The sequence below is a fragment of the Echiichthys vipera genome (genome assembly GCF_963691815.1).
Source record: "Echiichthys vipera genome assembly, chromosome: 10".
In the NCBI taxonomy this organism is placed as follows: Eukaryota; Metazoa; Chordata; class Actinopteri; order Perciformes; family Trachinidae; genus Echiichthys; species Echiichthys vipera.
The window spans coordinates 20,970,565-20,989,585 of NC_139835.1; the positions used below are offsets into that span (position 1 = coordinate 20,970,565).

Genomic DNA, 19,021 nt, shown 5'->3' on the forward strand with positions numbered 1-19,021 from the left:
TACACCCACTGGGCGTTTTGAGGGGTACATAATGAAAGTATGGCTTTTCCATAAAAATATACATTTATTCTGAATTATTCTATATATAAATATAACTTTTTTTTACAGGCTTGACAACGACTTTCTGTCACGTTCTGTTTCCATTTTACCAGCCAATAGCGTTGGGCATTGCGGGGTTACAAGGGTTGTCTGTTGTTGGGCGCAGCTACTGTAGGCTAGCACTGGGTGAAATGGAGTTTACCAATCTTGCAGCTGCTTTGTTATTTTCTAAGTGACCGGAGACGGGCAAAAACAAGAGTCAATATAGGCCAATCATTCACTCCTCTGCAATACTTGTTTTTATGGTGCATTTACCGGAGGCGATGGGTTTAAACAGGCTCAAACAGACTCTGGTCTCCTGTAGGCTACTGGGCCGGGTCTGACCAACCTGGCAACCTGGGTGGTGGAATTATTTTCTGTTGTTGCGACTACAATCTTGGTGGTGGTAACACTAGATGGTGTTGTTCTACTCAATTTTACTTTTCAACCTTTAAATAAAGTTTCTTTGAACTGCATTGAAATAAAGTATGCAAAGCACATAATTATTATTGTTATTATTATTGATATTAATAATATCAATAATAATAATAGTAGAAGTAGTAATTGTATTGTATAGTTAGATTGTACTATTATTATTATTATTATTATTATTATTATTAGTAGTAGTAGTAGTGGCTAATAGACAAAGTAGTAATAGTATTGTATCATTATATTTTATTATTATTATTATTATTATTATTATTATTATTATTAGTAGTAGTAGTACAGTGGTGCTATTCTTGGCGGTGGTGACTCTATGACTCAAAAACCCCCAAACCCATTTAGAAATGCTTCAGATTTTGAAATCCACGAGTCACGTGACTTACTTTTTGTATGACGTCACAGTTTTGCGACGGAAGTTTTGTCGGATTCGTGTCGGTGACGAGTCACCATGCGCCACCGTTGTAACTTGACAGCCGAATAACAAACGCAGCTAAAATGAGCTCACTCGCAAAAAAAATCGACACTTGAGGCCTGATAGAGTTTGTTTTTTTTATCTCAACATGAAGTGAAAGTGTCCTCTTGCCTGCTCATTTTATTCTGCGGACTAAAGGCTGTTTAACAAACATCACCATGTCGTTTCTGGTGGACTCAGTCATCATGTTCACCTCACAGGTAACCATGAGTTTATAAAGTTAGATAGTTGTGCTACTATACTTTCCCTGCATATCCAGCGCATTGCCTAAGAACTGCAGCGTTCTTGTTCTTATGATGAAGACATGATGAAGTGTCAATGCGTCTTTTATCGATATTGAAAACGGTTGAACACATCAGTCAACATGGTGCCACTTTTTATTTTATCCATCATTTATTGCACAATCAAAAAGGCATACATCATGATTTGGGAGAATGCAAATTATATAAAATATAAGCAACCGAGCGAATGACATCGATAACAGATAAAGAAAACCAAAATAAATAAATGACCAGAAAGAGCTAAATAAAATAGAAAATAAGAATCAGTCAACATACAAGCGGTCAGTCAGGAAATAAGGTACATGGATAGTAATCCAGATGTAGGGCTTTTGAAATATCACAGCATTTTACACATTTTTTGTATAATTTTTAATTTATTAATACATCAAAAATATCATCGATTTAAAATAGTATTTTGCCAAAATAATGAGATTATTGTTACAGAATTAGTACAAGGTACCAGGACCTTTAAGCAGCTAAATGGCCTTCAGCCGTTAATATTAAAATGTGTGCTGTTCCGACTGTGCCATGTCAGAATGTTCTCCCTGATAAATGTCACTGCAAAAAAAAAAAAAAAAACACTGTCCAAGTTCATACACTTGAGATTTGAGATAAGATGCAAAGCTAATTTGGTTTTCCAACATGTCAGCTTAATAGTTATTTTTGTATTGGGTGTTTTCTTATCAAAACATATGACAACATGATCTTCCCCTTCTCTCCTTCCTCCAAATACTTCCCATCTCTGTCAACACAGGTGCTGTTCTTTGGATTTGGCTGGTTATTCTTCATGCGGCAATTGTTTAAAGATTATGAGGTACAGTGGTATCACAAAGCATTTATTGACAAATGACCGCTAGGGGTGGATGGGGTTTAAGGCCTCCCTGGAAGTCCTCTGTGCTAACAGTCTTGAATATGTTTGTCTTTGTTTGCAGGTGCGGCAGTACATTGTCCAGGTGGTTTTCTCTGTCACTTTTGCTTTTTCATGTACCATGTTTGAGCTCATCATCTTTGAGATTCTGGGTGCCTTAAGTACTAGGTAAGTACATTATCTGTTACTGTTTTATTGGTGCTTATTGCGGAAAATTAATTTTAACCCACATGTCTTTGCTACAGCTCTAGGTATTTTCACTGGAAGCTGAATCTGTATGTGATACTCCTGGTGCTAATCTTTGTGGTGCCTTTCTACATCGGTTACTTTGTTGTCAGCAACATACGCCTGTGTAAGTATGTATAGTGATTATCTGGGTGTTGCAAATAGAATACTGTAACTAAAAATGACTGATGCTCTTTGGCAGATGCTGTTTCACACACTGTTTTCTTTGTGTCTGTGTAGTGCAGAGACAGAAGCTTCTGTTTGCTTGTATGGTGTGGTTTACCTTCATGTATTTCTTCTGGAAGTTGGGAGACCCATTCCCCATCCTGAGTCCAAAACACGGTCGGTGTTCATCCTTCTCCTCTCTGGGCACCTTTATACCTTGTTTATACCTTGTTTATGCCTTTTTTTCCCTCAAAAGGTGAGAGTCCTTTATCTCTAGTCTGTTGTCTTTTGTTTAGGCATCCTGTCCATTGAGCAGCTTATTAGCCGTGTTGGTGTGATCGGAGTCACCCTCATGGCTCTATTGTCTGGGTTTGGTGCAGTCAACTGTCCCTACACGTACATGTCCTATTTCCTCAGGTAAGGTCAGCTGTGGACTTTACCTTGAGCAGCCATATCATACAGCCTGTTCATCTGAATCTCCTTATGCATCAGACATAACTATCCTGAATCACATCCCTGTTTGACATGAAATATGCTGCCATTTAATGCATCTTTTACAGAAATGTAACAGACAGTGACATCCTTGCCCTGGAGAGGAGATTGCTCCAGACAATGGACATGATTGTCAGCAAGAAGAAACGGTGAGTAAATGAAATTGATAAATATTATTATATTTAAAAAAAAACATTTAATAAATAAGTTATTGTGCCACAACAATTTGTTCTGTGTGTGTAGAATTGCCATGACACGGAGGCAGATGTACCAGCGTGGGGAAGACCTGAACAAACCGACAGGATTCTGGGGCATGATCAAGAGTGTTACCTCCACACAAACAGGCAGCGAAAGTATCCTTATATTGTAGTAGCTTGAAGTAGCTTCTATTGAGTATGACTGCAATTGTCTATCGTATTTGTAGTACGTCAGCCTTGACTTCTGCCCTCCAGACCTGTCTCTGATCCAACAGGAGGTTGATGCTCTAGAGGAGCTCAGTCGGCAACTCTTTCTTGAGACTGTAGACCTGCAAGCCACAAAGGTAACACATGTGCATGCACATACATACATGGACGCAAAAGCCCACTATACTCCACTTAACTATGGAGTAACTTGGATCAAATTGAAAAACAAAAATAAAGTAAAAAAAACAAGCTATAGCTTACTCCTTGCAACTTTGCTGTTTTGTTTTACTCTCACCATTTTTATAGTGGTGTATTAGGCAACAGCAGGCATCTGTTCTGTGTGAAAAAGCTCTAAAAAACTATTTATACTACCTGCTCACCAGCAGACAGGCAGCAGACCGGCTTGATCACTGTCTTGTTGGTGAACAACGTGGAGCATTTAGCAGCTAAAGAGCCAAATATTTCCCCCATTTCCTTGGTGCAGACCAAAACCGAGCTAAATGAGGCTGAATATTGGACTAACAATCATCTGGTGAACACAAACATGACTAAAAAGGAATGATAATGCTGCTCTGTAACTGCTAGATGTGTAAATAAGTAACGGTTTGTTAGAAAGTTCGCTATATAAACGTCAAAAGTTCATGATAGATTAAGGTTCACAACTTGTTTCTGCTGCTCCCAAGTGTTTGAATGCATCAGTTATAGGTTTAAGCATACTTTAATTGTTGTATGATTCTTAATCTGCACAGCTGATAGCTCTACTCTATTTTATGACTCCTATAAAGTTTTATCTGTGGTGCAGTTTCTTCAACTACCGAGGACTGTCTGTCCCACCTGGGGACCCACAATTTTCTTTTTACTACATGTTATCAGTTATCAGTTTGGAGCTTCATCAGCTGCTACAGCTGCAGGTGTAGATGCTTGTTTGTGTTTCTCTTTAGTTGTTATCTTATGTTGGGATGAAGCAGTCAAAAATCTTAGTCTCTGTCTTTCTGTTGGGACTGTGAGGGTCGTCTTTTACATTATACAGTCATTTCATTCAACGATAATATCAAAACAAAGCAATTTCCTTGCCTATGCCTAAACTTAAACATCTGCAATGTCATATCACGTTCTATTTAACATGTCCAGACCTTTGTTATACAGTCTATGGTCCAGACATTCCAATTTTGTAATTTGAACTAGCTTGATTGCCCCTATTGCCACATCAAATGCAGCATATCACCACCTGCCATTGCAGACAAACCTTTATCTGTACACACTACGCCCACTTTGATTACCCCTTTTGCCTATATATGATAAATGATTGGCTAATTCTTTACCACCACCTTTCCTTATCTTTAGGAGAGAATTGAGTACTCGAAGACATTCCAGGGAAAATACTTCAATTTCCTCGGCTACTTCTTTTCCATCTACTGCGTTTGGAAAATCTTCATGGTGAGAACATTCACAGATGTATTCAGGCATCTGGCTATGTTCAAGTTATTTGATCACATTTTTGTGTTTTTTTTATTGAATTAGGATGCAGTCAAGTACCTTGATATATTTGAAAAATCCCTCTTCTCTCCATCATAGGCCACAATAAACATTGTGTTTGATCGAGTTGGAAAGACAGATCCGGTGACAAGGGGGATTGAAATTACAGTAAACTACTTGGGCATCCAGTTTGATGTAAGACACACACACACACACACACACACACGCACACACACACGCATACACACACATGCACACACGCACGCACACACGCACACACACACACACACACACACACACACACACACACACACACACACACACACACACACACACACACAAACACACACACACACACACACACACACGTGACTCCATCATCATCTGTCACATGTAAAACTGCATGAACTCCTATAAAGATAAGTGCTCTCCCGTTATCATCTCTGCAGGGAGACCGGTCATGATCACACTTTCAATAGTTTCCCACATAGACAATTATTTGATTGCGTCATATAGCCCCCACTCACAGAACATGGCAATATGTTGAAGTTAAAATAAATAAATGATTTGTTGACAGTTGTCATCCTCTGACCCTACTCTCAATTCCCCTTTCATTACTTTGTTTTTCATATTCTTTTGATCTCTTTCTCCCCCTCTCAGGTAAAGTTTTGGTCCCAACACATCTCTTTCATTTTGGTGGGAATAATAATCGTTACATCCATTCGTGGCTTACTCATCACCCTCACTAAGGTAAAACTATCAAATGCCATGGTACACGTTGAAATGGCTACAGATTTTGACCCTAATACATCTTTGAATGATACTGTGTAACCAAAGATTTAATGCGTCTTCGTTTTTAGTTCTTCTATGCAATATCAAGCAGCAAGTCCTCCAATGTCATCGTGCTCGTCCTCGCTCAGATAATGGTGAGTGTGTTGCTTTATAGTTGTTTAATAGAGCAGAGCACAGCCTACAAACAACAGATAAACCACAACTTTCTGTCTTTGTCTCGATCCACTAGGGGATGTATTTTGTATCATCAGTATTGCTGATGCGTATGAGCATGCCGCTGGAGTATCGCTCCATTGTGACAGAGGTTCTGGGAGAGCTGCAGTTCAACTTCTACCACCGTTGGTTTGATGTCATCTTCCTGGTCAGCGCCTTGTCCAGCATCCTCTTCCTTTATCTCGCCCACAAGCAGTCACCAGAGAAACACATGTCCCTCTGATCCCCTACATCTCTTCACACCTGGATGATGTGATTCCTGACCCCTGGGTGACTTTGAATCTGAAATTTTAGGATATGCAGAAATCAGGTCCTTTTTATTCAGGACATAATTATCTGCACTGCTTGTTCCTGAATCAGGAATGGCTCATTGTTGAATGCAAGCGATGGGGGACTGTTGGAGCATATATAAAGTGGACATTCTTGAATTAAACTATTTGCAGAGCAAACATTACTATTTGGAATTCAATTTTACCTGCAAATGCAAACAGTTTGTTCTCTGCACTCTTAAATTCACATTATTGTGGTCAAAATGATCTTTTCCTTTTCTTTTTTCTGAACACACTGGAGCTGTACTGTTCTCGGCACATCCCTGCTTCACTCCTGAGGTGTATATGGACTACTGAATATGAAGGAAACATTGGGATGTCACTCATGATCTCCATCCTGAAGCAAAATATGTAATTTAATTGGGAACAAAAACAAATGCCCATAAAGTAAGCTTAATTCAGATAGTATGTGTTTATTTGTGTTCATGGAATTTGCAATTCATGGTTTCAATTCCTTTTATTTTAGAACTGGGAACAACAAAGTTTAAATTATTTAAGCATTAAATAAAGGCAGTAGTTTTTTCATAGAGAAAAAGGCCACAGTATTTACTGTAAACATTAATAGTGTTATCTTAAACTCTGTAGGCTGTAGATATCTTGGTACCTCAGTCTAGGAGAGATTGCACATTAGTCAGGTCATTGTACAGGCTCATCTACAAGTATTAATTGTTTACATCAAAGAAAGACAAAAGTATTCAAGAACATGTTTTGTTCTCAGCCCTTTAATACATGAAACTATCCTGCTATTGACAGTGCATTTCAAAAGTCTTTACTGTCCCTTTTTTACCCCCTGCATCTCTTTCTCTCCTGTGATATGTGTTAAGCCCTTGAGTTGATTGTTTAAAAAAAACGATGGCTCGACATCAGATTGACAAAGGCCAAATCAGGGATCTCGTTCTTTTTGGTCGCCTCTCAGAGTCTCTCATCGAGACTGTCTTGAGATAAAGCCGATATGGTCTGGAAGAGAGAAGAAAATCAAATTACTATTATTTTAGACATTAAACATTTTCTCTGTCGGCTTCTGGTTGAAAAGATTAAAGATTAATTATACGTGCACTGATTTTAGCCCTCAGTAAAGATGCTGCAAGTAACTAACTGGCCACCCATAAACAGGACTAAAGCTGGGAATGTACTATCTGAGTGTGTAAGCTAAGTGTCAGATTGGTTTAAATGTATTCATCAGAGGGTTTATGCATAGTCTGTGCAAAAATAGAAAAATGGATGCTGTGTTTGACTGTGAAGAGATCTGTCAGATTTCAGTGTATAGGACAAATGGGAGAAATTCCAGTCAAATATTATTATAATTATATTTCTTGAGCTTAAAACAATCTATAGGCAGGCTATATAAAGAATGACACTAAGGCATGTAGATTTATAACATTTTGTATTGAAAAGTAGGCTACTTTTGCTTATATTGCTTTCCAATATAAGTCCTGTCAATAAAATTAAGTTCACAATAACGCTATTTTAAATATAAATTCAGTAATATTTCATAAAAAATAGTCACAACCATTAAGCGTGGAAACAAGACGGGGTCCGGGTTTTAGGACGGTCGAGTGGATTGCCAACATTGCTGCAGACCCCTGATGCACTGAGGACAGTCCCACTACCCGCATCACTACCATTCATGTTTAAAACAATATAAAGACAATCAAAAAGGCCGTCTATTGCGCAGTTGTGAACCACGTCCTCTGTTTGTTGAACATTTGATGTGTTTGTGGTGTCTAAGCTGTCTGTGCGTGCCGCTGCTTGGGAGTATATTAAGAGCGTAAGAATTTACAGCCATGTGTGAAAGTACTGAACCAATTAAAAGTTTATGACTTTATGATGGTGCTGAAAAACCAAAGTTCCAATTCATCCCGTTGGGGATATGCATGTCTGTACAAAATTACATGGTAATTCATTTAATAGTTGTTGATATTTTTGGACCAACATTGTCACCCCCAGAGCCATACATCTACGCTGAAAACATAACCTGTGAGCATTTAAAAAGCACCACTCACCCTCTCTCTTAATGGTTCAGTTGGGGTTTCGGATCTGACCTCATCATGTCTCTCTACTTCATCTGGAATGTCTGCGGTGTGGACCTGAGCATAAGACGTTTCTCTGAGGAGCAGGCGTGTGACGGTCACTCCGTCATCTTTGAGTTGGTCATAGATGCTCTTTTTAGCCACCAGCATCTCCAGAGAGTTGCCACTTCTGCGGATCATTTCCACCACCTCCTCGTGGCTGCTCTGCTCCACGTTTTTTCCGTTCACCTCCACCACGATGTCATCATCCTCCAGACCCGCCCTGTCAGCTGCGCCACCCGTCACCACCTGAAACAACGTGTGTGTCATCACTTTGTTTTTAAATTGTTTTGATTAAATGACTGGAATTCCTGTTCTTACTTCTTTGATGTACTGTCCAGGTACCCCCTGGATGCCGTTCAGGTGGAAGCCAAAGCCAGCTGCGGTCTTCTCCATCCTACACAGTTTAGGCTTGAGATCCTCCGTCCTCCCCTTTACAGGTGTGGATGGTTGGCCAGGAGCAGGTAAATTTAGGGCCTCTGTATAACTGGGTGGTGAGTTTGAACCCATCGTCTCCTCTAAGAAGAGCGTAGGAGACACTTTCCCCTGTGTGGGACAAAACAACAACATTATTTAGACTGTCTGAAGTCTTTATTAAAGTTCGACAGTGGTACCCTGGCTCACCTGCTTATACATTTGGTCCGTGTCTTTGTCAACCACTAGGAAGCAGCATTTGCTGCCACTCAGCCTTATCTTGTCCACCACCTGTTCATGGCTGCAGCCACCCACGTCCTTTCCGTCCACAGCTACTAGTCTGTCCATTTCCTTCATTCCTGCTCTTTCTGCTGGGCTGCCTTTGTCTATGTCTTTGATGAAGTTTCCTACATGAAGTTAATGATCACACTGTTAAAGACAGCCTTCTCTTCATTGAAATACCAGTTATTTGTAATATTAACATATAACCTTGCCTGTTTGGTTGTTCTCCTTGAGCAGGAAGCCATATCCATAACGTCCTTTGGTTATGTTGACAACTCGTGGCTTGTGTGGGAGAAATTTGGTCGTGGCTAACCATGCTCCTATCTTCATACGCTTGTTCTGGTAATGCTTGTCTGTTTCCTCGTCAACCAGCAGAAACATGATGCTGTTGCCAGCCAGCTTTATCTTGTCCACTACCTGATCATGTGTGGAGCCTTCTACGCTCTCCCCGTTGACCTCCAGAAGACGATCTTTGACATTGACCCCTGCCCTGTCCGCCACGTTTCCTTGGATAACCTCTGTCATGAACAATCCCTCCTCACCTAGAAAGGATGTTATCGAAGGTATGAAAAGAACAAAAATTCGGAAACATACATATATTTCACCTGATTTTTACCCTCCTTGTTCTGGAGGACATAAACTAACCAATTTCAGATACAAACCCCAAATTTGTTCATATCATTACCTTGTTCCTTATGTATAAAGAATTAGAAAATTATTATAAACATTAATACATCTGTTAGTCACAACCTATAAATCCTGTATTGTCATCATTCAGCTCCACCCACATGGGTAGATAAATTAAACAGGTATATTTGTATTTAGTAATTCAGATTTTTTTTTTTAATTATTATTATTACTATTAGTTGTCCTAAATTGTGATTCCCTAACCCTGCCCCCTAAGCTCACCTTTGACTGAGCGAAGGGAAAACCCATAGCCTGAGCTGGACTTAACCAGGTAGCAAAGTTTGGGTTTTAAAGCCTGATTGGCCACACCATTGGCAACTGGTGTACTCTGAGGGTTGGACAGGTTCACTCCCTGTGCTTTGGCTTGCACGTAGGAAGCTTCATCCAGGATGTGGAATGTGACAGATGGTCCACTGTCTCTCACCATGTCCACCACCTGTCCCAGGAGAACACATACATAGCAAAAGAGGTTTCAGTAACATACCTGTCACAGCATAATGCCATCAGGCAATGGAGCCCCCGGAAGTGACAAAATATACAGGTGTATAGAGATCTGAATGACGGTCAAGTTCAAAAATGGGTTTGGTCAGAGCAAATTTATTGTATCAACTGAGTGGATGTTAGAGAAAAAGTGTAAAACATTATATTTCCTTTTACACTCCATTTAATATATTACCTTTTATTACATTTTGTCATTTCCAGGGCTCCATATTAGTCTAGTTTTATTGATTGAATTAATCCATGGCAGTAATTCCACATCCTACTTACCTCTGAATGGGACAATTGATCGACAAATGTTCCATTGACCCGGAGGATGCGGTCTCCATCTTTCATTCCAGCCAGTTCAGCTGGACCTCCCATTTCCAGGCAGCGGATCAGGTGACCCTCCTCATCATGCTCCACTCTCAAGTAGAAGCCAAATGTATGACCCGGCTTCTTGGTTAAAGAAATTACCCTTGGCTTGTACCCGGCCATGTCCTAACATGGAGGGGAGGGTTAACAATATACACACAACATAATGTTATGTATCAGGCATTTTTTAACTAAAGTTAAGTATTTGATGTTCATAGTTATTACGTTTACCTCCAAATATTACCAAAGCATATCAATTGCAAAATCAATGTAATGATACAGAAAATACTCTAATATACAAATATACTGACTTTAGACTATTGAGACTGTGACATACAAAGATAAACAATACACTAAGTGCTATTTTCATTAATGTTAATCTAACTTCAGTAAAGGAGTAGCTGAATTTATTGGATTTATTTATAACCTTTTGAAAAATCTGTTCTCTCTCTCCTCCTTTTCCTGTCACTTCTGTAACCCTTTATACTATCATTTAATAGCAGATAACCCTAGACCCAAAGGAGCCATATAAGTGCCGATAGCAACAGATGAAAAGTTAATTTTCCATCTCAGCACTCTAGTGGCAGTTAATGTTTGATAGCAGGCACATAACGTGACACAGCTGACTGTGAGGAGAACTCACCTGTAAAAGACAACCTTGAACAGTAGGACTATCACTGTGATCTAATCATTTCCATACTAGGATCATAAAGGATGTGTGTGTTGGTATGTGACCAGGTGTGTGTGCCCACTGACTGACAGTTATTGTAGGATGCTGCATGTTCTGTTTTTGTCACAGCTCTTCTAATGTTCTGTAGACAGCTCAAAATGACCCAACAGAGATGAAATCCAAACAATTTGTGGTCTGGAGTCAGTTGTTTCTTTTTAATTTATGTAATTTCCCAACACCTAATGGAATAATTACAGTCTGAGTACCTTTCATCAAACCTTGTAATCTTAAATCCTCAATATTCCCCTAAACTAATTGGTTTAAATTGTCCTATATATAAGCAAAATTCAGCCACATTGAGTGTATTTGTGTCTCTGGAAACATCAAAACCTAAAGTAGAATTCGGTGGGTTAAAACAGTGCTTAGCAGCACCATGCAAATTTGTAAAGATACACCTAGAGGACATGTCAGAGATTATAAAGTTAATAGATTCAGTATCAGAATTAATAAATAACTTAAAAGCTTGCGATGAAACAAACACACCTCAAGTGAACTACTTTGCCTTAATAAAAGTCCACTCATCCACTTCATCATACCGTAGAACGATGTGTATTGTACTGCATGTTAGTGTGACCCCTCCAAAAGAAGCTGATATGATAATGGTATGATAAACTATATGCATTATAGAAGGGTGTTTTGAAATTAAACTCACCTGCTTGTCTCTGCTCAGTGTCCCAGTCCAAAGGAGGAGCTCACCTGTTACTGCTCCGTTGTTATCTAAAGTATCTTCAACCTGTCCTCCCCTTCCTCCTCCTCCTTCCCCTCCCTCCTTCCCCCTCTCCCTCTCTCTGCAGGGACTTTGACGGGCCAAAGGTGAGCCTAAAGGCTGAGTTATTTAACAGTGTCTCGTGTCAGGAATGTCTCAGGAGCCGATGGCCCTGTGCAAGCCATGAAGCAGTCATCTGTTTGCAGGTCAAAGGTACATGGCGTGGGTGGCAATAAGCAATGTCAGTAATCACGTACATCACAGTCAGCATTACATCAAGGGAAATGCAGTATGTGTACTCATTTGCATAAATCTTGTTGCTATAAAATATCGGACACATCTGTGGAAAAAAAACAGTATGCAAAGTTAAATACTGTATACAGTATATTGACAGTGTCATTTACTTTAAACTACTTAAATAACATTCCCTGTTTCTGTCCCTGCCTTGGATTATTGCTTTAATATTTTGACACCTGTACGCTCAGTTGCCAGTTTATTAAGTACATCTAGCTAAAAGTGATGCAGTCTAATTCAACATCCCTGCAATAAACCCTACCTTGAAGGTTATAATGTTCAGGTTTTGTTAAACTGATTTAGTGAGGTGATAATTCAGTTTTATGGTCACTAAAGAGGCTGTCATTTCTGCTTCTGGTGAACTGCATTGTATTTTACTGTATGTTTAAATTAGATCTTTATTGACTCCCAGGGGCAATTTACAGTAATTGCAGCAATGTGTGAACTAAAACAACTATAATGCAACTCAAAAGCCATAAGAACAAAAGCACTACTCTGTTTTGACAGTGTTTCTCCTAAAACATGGGCCTTTAAAGCCCCTTGAGACATCATGTAGGGCCAAACTAACAATGACACATGACACTTTGTAAACAGTGGTGGTCTTCCATATTTTAGTCACAAAATTAATCTGAAACTTATTTTGATAAGATTTGCACCTTCATTTCCTCACAGGTAAAGTCTTATGGCCTTTGAGCATCTCTTGCAAAATACATTTTCCATGATACATCAGTAAGAATAAAAGTCTACTTGAGGAGAACTAAATGGACACGCATTTGTAGAGAAACATCCACAAAGTTCAGGACACTGTTTAGTTCTCCGTGTTTATGGTTGTTATGGTACGTAACCATGGGAGAGTCCTTTAGTTATAAAAAGGTTATAACGATACTGTTGTTTTTCGTACTGGACAAAGGTGACAAAAGCTCAACCAAAGCCAAGCAAAACAAATCTGAAAACTGTAAAAGTTAATCTATTACTGTGCAAGACTTGTTTAATAATTGTAGGCTACTCTGAATTCAATTAACAGGATTCTGATATTATCCTTCCAGCAGCCTCGGGCGAATGTGATTCTCAGTTATGATAAAGCAATAATTTACACAGTGATTATTAACACTTTATGGTCCACAGCAGGTCTTTTCCTGCCCTTTATAAAAGTAATTAGAAATCATTTTTCAACATTAAGTCGACAGACAACAAAGACAAAACTGCTGTGGACTGAGGAGACATAATTAAGAGACATCATTTAAAATCCCACAAGATGACAGTGTGTTGGAGGTGAGAGACTGGGTGCTCTGCAAAAACGTCTTGATGCCATCTACTGTTGTCATGAAGATTATTTCTGGACTTCTTCCAACAGTGGCTAAAAATATCATTATGTTGGAGACGTGCCATTTATTTACTTTGTATGCACTAATGCAACACATATTTTGTGTGTGATGATGCATGCCTTTTTGTGTCTGTATGTGTTTAGGGGATTTACAGGCTGTGTGTGTGTGTGTGCGTGTGTATATTAGGTCTGTGTGAGTGTTCAATGGATGTAAGTGCTGCAGTAGGGGAAGTGTTTTCCTGAAGTGAAAGTAGCTACAGTACTTCACAGTAGATATACAGTATAGCAAGGAGAGAGCAGTAGGTGGGGGCAGGGCTACATGATATTTTTTTTTGATTGTCAAAGTGCTGTCAGGTTACAGTGAAAATTTCAGCAAGTAAAAAAGAACATATTTTTATGAGTCAGGCTATTTCTCTCCCAGGCAGATACAAAAAAAAAAATATATATACATGCCTTTGTCTTCAGCATGTTGTACTATAAATTAGATTCTGTCTGGTGTATCCAAGAAAACTATTGATCATTTACAGCTGGTACAGCACAGCACACAGCACTGCGTATTCTGATGAAAACCATGAAGAGAGCCCACATTGCTCCAATCTTAAAATGGTTACATTGGTTACCTGTCTTTCACAGAATTCATTTTAGAATCATTTTATTGATTTTGAAGTCATCGAATGGCTTTGCCCCTTCATATCTGTCTGAGACGGTTAAGACATATGTGCTTGTGAGTTCCCTCAGATCCTCTAATTAGAACTTCTTGATTGTTGCTGTGGTCAGACCTAAAACACACGCAGAGGAAGCCTTTGTTAATTACGCCCCAGAACTCTGGAACAGTCTGCCTGAAGATCTTTTGCTTTCTCCTGTGTTTTTAGCTGATGGTTGTTTTATATTTGCTTCTTGTGCTGTTTAAACTAAATTTTATTTATTTACTTTGTTTTTATTATCTTATCATAAATGCTTTGATTATCCATTATTATTATTATTATTAGTATTATTATTATTACTATTTATATTTTTTTTTAAAAATGGCTTACATCTCTGAGACCTAACAAAAAACTAGCACTTGCAAAGCATTTTAGTTGATGCTTGGAGACCTGCATTAGTTGCACTTTATTTTATCCTCCTCTTTTCTGGCACACTGCTACCTTTCAAAGCAAAATGCCAACAACGGTAATGTATGTTGACAGATATGTGTAACTGCTGGTGGAAAGATCATCAGATATCCATTACGATCCTCTACAGTCTGCAGAAATAGGCTGCCCCATGCACCTACAAAATAAACAGTACGGGATCCCTATCATTCAACATCCCTTTACAGCACTCCATCTTTAAAGCTGCAATCACAAATTTTTTTTGCCACTTGGGGGCAGCGAAAAAAGCTGTAAGCAGAGCATTGACTTATTTACACATCCAGTCACTGAGCAATATTATCATTCAATTAGTTGTGTTTTTGCAAAAGTGTAGACTATTTGAGATCAAAATGAAGGCCGAGTTCAAAGATGGATGTGGTCAGGGCAAGGGCTGCAGAAGTAAGGGGGTCGGAAGTTAGGGGCCATTGCTCCACCACTTCATGCCCCAGGCCCGATTTAGCACCGTGGCTGGTGTCATCCCATCACAAGATAGTCTCTAGATCTGTTTTTGGTCTCTCCTGAGGAAAACTTTTATCTCTTAACCTGCTAAATGTTTACCGGCTAGTTGCTAACTACCCTTTAATATTGAACAGGTTGTGTTCATTGGGATTTTGGAGATTCTTTCCTGAAAGCAGCTTCCTGCGGTGGCTGGATACTATGCCATAAGAGTGGTGAGAATGAGCCAAAAAAGGAAATTTGTGGACCAGACAGCATGACAATAAGCTGCAAACTCCCTATGAAGCTCTGTAAAGCTGAGGAGAGCTGTAAATTGAAGTGATAATTATCTGATGGTTCATCACTATGAGCAACCACTTTCACATTGTCATTTGATATATTATAATAAAAAATGTATCATAGCCCCTTTAAGAAAATACCAAATCGAGTAAATGCTTTACTCTCATGTGTGCTTTCACCAACAGCACTCAGGTGAAAAACATGAGGGTGCAGGACTGTCTGCCACAAGTCGAGAACAACAGCAGGAAATGGCAGAATCTGTGCAGGACTGAGGGCGTCAGTCTCCATGCTTGAACACACAGACACACACAGGTGTATGTACCTCCAGAACAGGCACTTATGACTGATGATGGTTCGGTGCTCTGAGCTCCACACACATACACATACCTCCATCTCTGTCGCCACTGCCGGCCTGGAGCAATGTTTGAACAATCGATCCCAGGGGTTCAGTAGGCCGACCAGTGGAGAGATGAAGTGAGTGGAGGGAGACAGAAATTGTCTTCAGGTTGACTTAGCACTGACACATTCTCTATCCATTACCCTCAGTCATCACCTTGTGTTTGCCAGGAAAAAATACTTTAATGTATTTCTGTGACACTGACTGCCTGAATTTGATGAATCCTCAGTGCTGCAGTTGTTTATCTGATCTAATCTTAGTGGTGTTTACAGTAACAACAGAAAAGTATGCATATACTGTCACACCAGAGGATACAGACATGAGTTGCAAAGTACCACCCCAGAAGTGATTATCTCCAACCTGTCTTCATCAGCAGTGGAGCATCAGTAATCAACACGCCATGCAGGTTTGTGATTACCACACTCAACTGGGAGCACTAGTCTCTCTCTTCATCTTGATTGGCATTATCACATGGCTTGTTTATCTGGGGTAAGTGGCCCTGCACATGACCTGCCAGAGCCAGCTAATTAGACCAGGAGAAAGATTAGGGGTGGGCCGCTTCAAATAATGGCCCCTTCTTTTTTTCTCTCTGGGAGTCATTTGAGCATTCAGAAGCCAAGCAGACGGTCCCTGCTCTCCACAGCAATAACACGCTTCAGAGAGCAGCGCGTTTCAACCTCCCAAATGTAGGCTACAGGTGGTACGGAAGAGACAGTGTATGCTCATCTCCGGCTCAATATAGCACAATGCAGCTGGACTAAAAGGCATTATCTTCAAGCTTTGATTAGGATGATGGCTTTACAAAAGGATCTAATCATAACGATAATTTACACTCACCAGCCTTTAATAATGCTATTCGTTTTGCACAGAGCAGTAGCAACAGTATGTCCCTAAACATTATAAAGAATTTCAAACATTTTACAGATTTTATACATTTTGTTCTAGAAGATAAAATATGCCAGTCTATGCCCTACTCCTGAATTTTGAAGCTTGTATGTGGCTACAAACATCATTGTGCTGTACAAGTGAAATCGGTTGGAAGCTAGTGTGGTGTAATTTGATTACAGCCTATCGCTAGCTTTTTTAATATTGGTGTCCATATGTGAAGATTGTCTTGCTCAACAAAACGTTTAAGTATCATAGACTTTTGTTCACTACAGAGCTTATTTTCTGCAATAATGCAAAATCCAATGGAAAAGCCCCATTGACTTTTGGTTGAAGAAGCCCAGGGCAGTACTGACTTCCAGGTCACATTGTAGTGGCATTTTCTACCTATATATATATATATATATATATATATACAGTAGAGTTGTGACTTCACAAACATACGGCTCAGTTCAAAAGTTTTTTTGCGTTGTGTGCTCTATCACTGCTGACATCTCTAGTAAGAGTACTGTACATGGAGGTCAGTGCAATTTCTTGAACTTTTTTTATACCTTTATGTTGAAATTGGACAGATTACAGTGAGAAACTGCAGTGAACAGTATGCCAGTGCTGGTCATAAATGTCTTAATGGCCACAGTAATGGAAGTGCCATAAATATAGCAAAAAAAAAAAAAGCAATAGTAAATCAGAACACAAGGCTATTAATAATAATATTCATAGTTGACTCCTGCAGCTTCCCTGGTATCAATGGTTAATTTAATCTAAACACCATAACAGGTTGTGTGTCCTTTCTCTCCAAAATGACACATACACCTTTTATCAATTTAATGCTCCTAACATCGGGACAAAATGACATGTAACACATATCTGTACTGATCATTAGGCCCCAAGAAATGAGTTGAGCAATGATTGCGATCATGGTTATATGAAACAAGCCTCAATTGTTTGTAAAAAGACAGAGCATCCGTAAACTGTTTCTAAGAAAGCAAGTGACTCATGGTAAAAACACAGAGAAAGGATGTGCAAGAACAATTGCAGACATTTTAATATTGGATTTAATTAGTTTCTTCTAGAGGAGGAGTTAATGGGGTAATGATGATAATTTTGATCATAAGCTAGATATAATAACCTTCTCAGATGTTTACTAAGGGCAATGATTCCCCCTGTTTAAGCGGTTTCAAATGACTGAAACAAGAATGTATTTATAGATTCTGCAGAACCTTTTCCCATCAACACTGCTCTGTAACAACATGTTGATCCTTCACCCAAAAGACAGGAAGTGCACTCACACACCACACGAGGGCAGTGGTGTGTATGTAAAACCACTACAGGCGCCTTTAGTCATACATTAAAAATCATGAGGTCATCGATCCATCCATTAGTTATATCTACTTATCCTCGTCACTGAGAGGCTGGAGCCAGCTGTCCCTGGGAGGCGGCCTACACCTTGGACAGGTTGCCAGGCTGACACCTAGACACACACAACTATTCACATTCACACCTACGGGCAAATTAGAGTCTCCAATTAACTTAACCTGCATGAACAATGCCTGAGCACGGTGTGTCATTCTTCTCTTTACACAAATATTATCTCTGAATTCTCACAAATCCTGTTCATTTACAATAGATCCAAGGCTATTTTTTTTTGTCTAAAATCGAAGGGATAAATCTTAAGGCCTGTCACTCTTTAGATAATGAAGCTTAACTGGACTCATGGCAGATAGTGATAGGGTTCTCACTTGAAAAAGGCATTAACTTATTATTCGTTAACATAGTGTAACTGCACATACTGCTTCAAGATCATTAAACTCCTTGATTACTTTTAACCTCCGCCTTGCTATCTGTTTCTTTTTTTATAGGCTAATCTGAGAAATTAATTAACTCTGCTTGTGAATGATTTGATCGTTTCATCCGATAATTCATTGTTCGCAAAGAGCAAATGGTATTTTGTATAGGCTATATACGTCCTCATTACTATCTGTAATTGTGCAGATTATTTCTATACATATCTGCCATAGAATACCAGTGGTGTGACCTGAAGTATTTTAAATCAACAATGTAATGTGACCATAACTTATGACGAGTGTCCCCAAACTGACCAATGCGAACGCACGCACGCAAGAACGCACACACACACACACACACACACACACACACACACACACACACACACACACACACACACACACACACACACACACACACACACACACACACACACACACACATACACTATATGACACTCTCCCCCTGAACTCTGCGCTCACTCGCTCTCTC

The 19,021-nt window shown here is 39.4% G+C and overlaps 2 protein-coding genes across 3 annotated transcripts; one reads left to right on the plus strand and one right to left on the minus strand.

Annotated features, from left to right (window-relative positions):
• The first annotated feature begins 986 nt into the window (after positions 1-986).
• LOC310952627 (Golgi pH regulator) lies at positions 987-6,364 on the plus strand. 2 transcript variants are annotated; one of them, XM_083921290.1, is made up of 14 exons: positions 987-1,194; positions 2,030-2,089; positions 2,208-2,311; positions 2,389-2,495; positions 2,609-2,710; positions 2,830-2,950; positions 3,094-3,174; positions 3,269-3,378; positions 3,478-3,566; positions 4,774-4,866; positions 5,005-5,100; positions 5,566-5,655; positions 5,766-5,831; positions 5,927-6,364. In XM_083921290.1, exons 1-14 carry the CDS (start codon positions 1,153-1,155, stop codon positions 6,131-6,133), a joined length of 1,368 nt encoding a protein of 455 aa, XP_083777416.1. In that variant the 5' UTR covers positions 987-1,152; the 3' UTR covers positions 6,134-6,364. The 2 variants fall into 2 exon arrangements, with proteins under 2 accessions (XP_083777416.1, XP_083777417.1); XM_083921291.1 differs by lacking the exons at positions 987-1,194; positions 2,030-2,089; positions 2,208-2,311 and having other exon boundaries at positions 2,476-2,495; positions 2,614-2,710.
• Positions 6,365-7,151: 787 nt separating this feature from the next.
• pdzk1 (PDZ domain containing 1) lies at positions 7,152-10,666 on the minus strand (the record flags this gene model as incomplete). Its single annotated transcript, XM_083921059.1, is given in 7 exon segments — positions 7,152-7,196; positions 8,243-8,557; positions 8,630-8,854; positions 8,933-9,127; positions 9,206-9,546; positions 9,914-10,127; positions 10,460-10,666. Coding segments are annotated over 7 exon segments (1,542 nt in total).
• Positions 10,667-19,021: the final 8,355 nt, after the last annotated feature.